The 6,426-nt window shown below is 52.5% G+C and overlaps 2 protein-coding genes across 2 annotated transcripts in view; both read left to right on the top strand.

The window, feature by feature from the left end:
- The window catches only part of LOC103907374 (V-type proton ATPase 116 kDa subunit a-like), a 24,220-nt gene extending 21,230 nt beyond the window's left edge, over positions 1-2,990 (top strand). The window contains 1 exon segment of the mRNA XM_019474697.1: positions 2,958-2,990. Within this exon segment, the coding sequence (XP_019330242.1) occupies positions 2,958-2,990 (33 nt within the window).
- A 259-nt stretch (positions 2,991-3,249) lies between these two features.
- Positions 3,250-4,848, top strand: LOC103907375 (olfactory receptor 1086-like). Its single transcript, XM_009289531.2, is given in 2 exon segments — positions 3,250-4,333; positions 4,760-4,848. Coding segments are annotated over 2 exon segments (1,173 nt in total).
- The last annotated feature ends 1,578 nt before the right edge of the window (positions 4,849-6,426 follow it).

Genomic DNA, 6,426 nt, shown 5'->3' on the forward strand with positions numbered 1-6,426 from the left:
ACAAGCTGGCGCCGCGGGGGCAAGGGGTGCGGGGAGGTGACTGACGCAGGGGCGGAGGGCTGCGGGGGGGGAAAGCAGAGGGGCTACTCCGGAGCCCCCCACTCCCCTCTGAACTGCAACGGAGCCAAGGACACCATCTCATTGCACACCACGGGAGCGTATTCCGGCGGGATGAGGGATGCTGGGGCTCTGGGGACGGGTCTGGAGGGAACAGGGGACATCCTCGTGGGGCTGCTGATGGCTTTCTGTCCCCGGTGGTACCCCGGTGACGGTGGCTCTGGGCAAGGGCTGAAATCCCTCCCTGCTTTGCACAGAGCCATCTGTTTTCTCCAAACCGGGACTCAGCCTTCACTTCTGCTTTGGGGTTGTCGCTTAAATCCTTCCTGCGGCCATCGTAACGGAGAGGAAACCCTCTGGCCCCCGTACGCTGCAGGGCGGCCAAGGGGGGCTGCGTGGGCAGCACTGGGTTTTGGGACCGGGACTGATGCAAACCGGGGAGGGACCATCTCCCCAAGCCCCCTGCGTCCGTCACGTCCCCGCACGTGTCCCGTGCCCCGCGGTGCCGTCTCGGCCCCATCTGTCTCCCGCTGTCAGCCGGGCCGTGGCCGCGGGGCTGGTATCGAGCGGGGAGATGAGGAGGTGCGAGAGGCGGCGCTGACAGCGGGGAGGAGGATGGAGGGGGCTCAGCCCCAGGCAGGAGCGGACCTGCCAGGGCTCATCCGCAGCATTGCACCGCGCTCTGCAGCTGATTTTTCTGCTGGAGAGAAAAGGAAAGGCAAGGATGCGGCCCTGGAAGGGTTTGAAACACCAAACGCTGCCCCGAGCGTGGGGGTTTGCTCCCAGAGGTGCACCGTCAGGGAAGGGCAGCCTCTGGCTCCGAGTCTGTAAAACACCAGTTCTCAGCGTCCGAGGTGATGTCTAACCCGACTCCGTTTTGTACGGCTTCTCCTCGCCGAGAGCGGAGGCGGAGCCTGGATCTGGCTGAACTCTGGTGCGAATCCGTGTGACATTTACTTTCCTTTTGTGTTTGGCTCTGGGAGGTTTCAGCCTGCTGCCCCACTCGCTGCTCAGCAAAGGGTGTGGGTCAGGGCTTTCTGCGTCTAAGCTAATTCCCACTCTGCAAAATGCATCGTCTGACCTTGTCCCACAGTGATTTCTGCTGCCCTTGGCACTCAGCTTTGCTGGGTGTAAAAAGGCTGTAGGAAGAGGTTCACCACATCTCCTGTCGGGCTCGGGAACCTCCATCAGAGCCATCGGAGACAGGGCCAGCCCTAGCACTTTCCTTCGTCCCTTCAGAAGGGCCCTTTTCCCCACTTGCTGCCCCTTTCAGTCCTTCTTCATGCTCCTTATCTGATCCTTCCCATCACCTTCCTTCCAGTTTTGGGCACCTCTCCCTCAGGCTCTCGTTTGCCCTTTTGGCTGGTGCGTTTCCAGCCTGATGGGTGGAAGAAGGTAAATGTCATCACCAAGACAGAGGGGACAAGGACCGCGGGCTGCCTCAGTCCCCAGCAGGATTAAGAGGCAAATCCCTCTGGAAGCCCTCTCCAGGCAGAGGAAGGGCAGGAGGGTGACCGTGAGTACCCAGCATGGATGTACCAAGGGCAAGTCATGCTTGACCAACCTGAGTGCCTTGGGTGATGAGATGATGGCTGCGTGGATGGAAAAGAGAGCAGTGGGTGGCATTTACCTCAACTTTAGCGAGGTCGTCACAATCTTCTGTTGGCTCCTTGCAGCCAAACTTGTGAGCTATGGTTTGCAAACAAGGAATTTAAGATGGGTAGAAAGGTGCTTCATTGTCTGTGGTGCTTGGGACTGCTGATGGACCCTGTTACCAGCCCTGGCTCAGCCCCTGCGGGACTGTGCCCCATCGGCGAGGTCCCCCTCGGCTCCCGGGCATGATAATGTCAAACACGGCACTTGTGGAGCTGATTCTGTCTCTGAAATGTTCAAAAAGTGGATGGGAAAATGGGGTGTTGTTCTGCGGTTTGCTCTGAAGAGAGCCCGAAGCTCTGTTGTTCACTCAAGCTGAGGCCATCTCCTCTGCGTACACTTCTTCTTCAAACTAAGAAGTGCAGAGGAAAGATAATGACCTGCTTTGGGCTTTGTCACTTCCCTGGGGCTCAAAGAGATCCTCGGTCCCCAAATCCCCAAATTATGTGAAAAAGTAAAGGTGTTTGCTGATGGTGGTTTATTTTCGAGCTCCCCTGCAGAGCTTCAGGCACACGCGTCTTCACATCCATCTCCAAGAGCATCAGGAGGGAAGCAGAGATAGTGCTGAGATGTAAGTGAGGGTCGTCATCTTCCAGCCCAAGCTGGAGCTCCAGTACCAGGTTCACGAGCAAGGACGGTGCATGCTGAGCCACCCATCTCCTGTAGTTTTCTCTTGCAAAAAAGAAACAGCTCCTATCTTCATCTCATGCCCTACCTGCAGGGTCCTGGGCTTCAGTTCTTCATGATACTCTGGACTTTCCACCAAAACCAGGGAGCTGGCTGTCCTGTGTCCTCACCACACAACTGCTGAGAAGGGAGGCCTGGAGATCCCCCAGTTGGAAAGCACGCTCAGGAGGCTTCCTCTCCCCATTGACCACATCTGGCCCTGGATGAGGACCAGAAACTTTCCTGTAAAGAACATTTAGGGAGCTTACTGTTGCTGAGATGATGCAGGTCCAAAAGATTATTTTTTTCCCCCAAATATTTTCAAGGAGGGATCGCTCAGCTTTGGGGTTGCCCATTTCCATTTGAAGCCCCTAGGAACAGGCTAAAGACCTAGGAAAAGTTGTTATAGCTAAAACAGTGTATCAGGAGGGAGGGGAAACCAAGACAAACCTCTGCGTAAGGTTTCATAGTTAGGAAGAAGTCCCAGCAAAGAAGGAGGAAGTGGGTGGTTGGCAAATGCCACCGAGAGGACGAATAATCACCTCGGCACTGTAAAAGCATCGTGTTTCTCTGTGTTTCAGGTTGAGCTGGATGATCTCCGAGTCCCAGGCTGAACGCTAACAAAGGGGATGAAATACAGCAGCAAGGTAAAGCTACTTGGGTGTGTGACCTCCCTACAGCTTTTCACGAAGGTGGTTGCTGAACATCCAGAAGTGGGCCGGAGGACCACACACCACGCTGTGCCGTGGGATTTTACAGCTCGAGCAGAGCTTTGCTGTTGCAGCACCCCATGTGTTTTACCCGCACTGTGATACGACTTTTGGCAAGCTGCTTCTAGTTGATCTGTGCCTAAACTCTTCCTTTAGATCTTGTATGATTGTCTCCGAGCAGGTCCCACTGGAGAGAGGGTTTTCCACCTGGCAGATACCTGCCTGTTGTAGAAGAAACCTCCAGCAGGGAGTTCACACAGAAAGCACGCATCCAACTAATGGCAGAAAGCAATTGCACCCAAGCGATTTGAATGAATTCAGCTTAACGGGGTTCACAGAGGGCCCAGTGACTCAGGTCACCCTCTTTCTGGTGTTTTTGCTCACCTATCTTGTCACCATCCTGGGGAACCTTGGGACGATTGCGTTAATCAGGGCCAGCCCTCAGCTTCACTCCCCCATGTATTATTTCTTGGGTAACCTGGCTTTTGTAGACCTCTGTTCTTCCACCGTCATCACCCCTGAGATGCCGGTTGACTTTACGTCAGAGAAGAAGGGCACTGCTTACGCTGGGTGCGTGGCTCAGGTGGTCATTTCTGATCTTTTTGGGATGACCAAATGCTTCCTGCTGGCTATGATAGCGTATGACCATTACATGGCCATTTGCCATCCCCTGGTGTATCCGCTTGTCCTGTCCCCAAAATGCTGTTTCCAGCTGGTGACTGGGTCATATCTCGTGGGGTTGACAAATGGCATGGGACAGACTATTGGCACGACCAATTTATCCTTCTGCAGCTCCAGCGTCATCGACCTGCTCTTCTGTGACTTTTCCCCTCTGATAACACTCTCAAGCTCCGACACCACCCTCAGACACATATTAAGAACTTCAGCATCTTGGGTCGGTGTGGCCAGCAGCCTGGTTGTCCTGGTCTCCCATGTGGCCATCATCTCTGCCACCCTGAGCAACAGTTCAGCGGAGGGCAAGCACAAAGTCCTCTCCACCTGCGCCTCCCACCTCACCACTGTGAGGATCTTCTGCGGGACATCGCTTTTTATGTGCTTAAAGCCCAGCTCAGACAGCTCGAGAGAAGAAGATAAACGGGCTGCGGTGCTCTACACTGTGGTGACTCCCATGCTGAACCCCTTGATCTACAGCCTGAGGAATACGGAGGTGAAGGAGGCTTTGAGGAGACTCACAAATATCAAATGATCTTGAATGTTGTAAATTTATGGCCAGATAGAATGGAGATGTGGGTGGTATTCTCGGGTTTTGATTAAATATCTGAGATAGATTGATAACATTTTGGGGGTCTTCTGCACTTTGAGTTAGAAGCTGCACTGGCTGATTCAATATCCTCAGCTGGTTCAGGATACTAATAATTTCACTAAGTTCCCCAAACATCGATAATTATATTTAGTAGTTAATTTAACCTAATGAAGACACAGGTAGAGAACTACAAGCATTGCGCTACTCCTCATTTAAAATTTTGCCCCGTCCCATTTATTCAATCCTGTGTATCAGGCCAAATTAAGCCGGAAGAATAAGGCAAAAATTTCTGCAATTGGTTGGACTCACAAGTACGAGCTGTGTCATGTGTTGCTCTCCCTTTTGCTTAGCAAATCAGAATAAACAGGGGGTGAATTCTACTGTTGCACTAAATGAAATTCCATTTCAGGGCAGTGTTGTAAAGTCATGAAAGGCCATAATAACCAGCCTCAGGATGCCAACACCTTCAGCAAGAAAAATGTAGATGACAGCACGTAACTGGTATGCTACGCAGGAAATATTTTTTCTTTTTCATACTCAAACCTCATTCAATGATTAACAGCACCATACACCTCATTTCTTTTTAGACAGCTAAAATTTTAAGTTAAGTACGGTATTCGGGTGACCTCTACTGTGGATGAAGGCACTCTGAAAGCATTTTAAGATGCAGTAGTGATGAATCTCCCCAAAGGCAGATACTGTCAAGCAGCCCCTATCCACTGCTCCACACCTTTGCCTTCCATCTCCCTGTTGACAGAGATAAAAGCCATGATCTCCACGGTACCCCGACCAGAAGAGATCACAGGAGCTATGGTCTCGCTCAGCAGCCTCCTCCTTCAGACTCAATATTTTGCAGCCCACGCCAGCCTGCACCGATGCCATTGCCTGCCCTGACGGCTCTCCTGCCGCCTTCCTGCAGAGATAGCTGCCGGGTGGTGCACAGACGTTGCACACATGAAAAAAGAAGCAAAAAACCCTCCAATTTGTGTATTACCTCAGCCCGTGCAGGCTGCAGCCTCTGTCAGGACCATGGCGAAATCTGGAGCGGCGGCTTAGCCCCAGCGCTATCCTCGAGACATGCAATAACTTGGGTTGGAGGGAGAAGCTGCTCAGTTGGGTTAAATCAAGTCAGGATCAAAGCGGTTTGCTGGTTTATTAACGACACACAACTAACAGGCACCCAGGGTCAACCAGCTGAATCCTTCTTTGTTCCCAAAGCTTCCTGATAATTCCCTGGTTATTATTTAATCCAGCCAACGGTCGGCTGCCTGTCTGGCACTGCCAGCCTGGGGCAAACACCATCCCAGGCTGTTTGTGCTCCCGTTCCTCTCCTATCAGCTGTGCTGCCGTGAGGGTCTGTGCTGGCCCCCCCACGGCAGGGACCCCGGGAGGTCTCCGGTACGGCCACCCACACCAACCAGGGCCGAGTCAGACCCCGTTGTCCCGCTGAGCCTTGGGGACCACCCAGGGCAGAGGTTTCACGCCCTCCCTGGCCCCTGTTTCAGCGTTTGACCACCCTTATAGAGGTTTCCCCCCACCCCCCTCTTTGTTTCTAACTGGAATTTCCCATGTTGCAAATTCACGACAGAAAGTCTCAGATTTATCCTTATTGCAACATGAAGCACGTGGAGCACTTGCTGGTGCGTGGTCGTAAGCGAGCAAAGTTCATCTCGCGTCTCTCCAGGCGTGTTCATCAGGACCTACTCCTGAATCGGGACCTCCGTGTACAATTCCCGCTGTTCTCCCACACTTCTGCTCCTCTGCGACCGTCACCCTCAGGATGCTGTTTAATTTAGGTGCGGGGAAGATTGCTACCTTTTTCTTTAAACAAAAGACTCAAGATTATTTTTAATCTTTTATTTACAGTCCCGGAGCATCTCTTCTTGCAGCAGTGACCTACAGCCGTTATTTGGCAATATGTAAAATACAACAATATTCAATGACTTTGTCTCCAGCTGGTCATGCTTCACCATCACCCGGTGTTTAAATGGGAACACAAACTCTTAGTGTCTTAAAAACACAAGTCTGTGGCTACAGCACTGCTGCTCTGCTCGTTGTGGCTTTCCGCCGGAGGGG

Source organism: Aptenodytes forsteri, unplaced genomic scaffold (genome assembly GCF_000699145.1).
Source record: "Aptenodytes forsteri isolate BGI_AS27 unplaced genomic scaffold, ASM69914v1 Scaffold429, whole genome shotgun sequence".
Taxonomy (NCBI): domain Eukaryota; kingdom Metazoa; phylum Chordata; class Aves; order Sphenisciformes; family Spheniscidae; genus Aptenodytes; species Aptenodytes forsteri.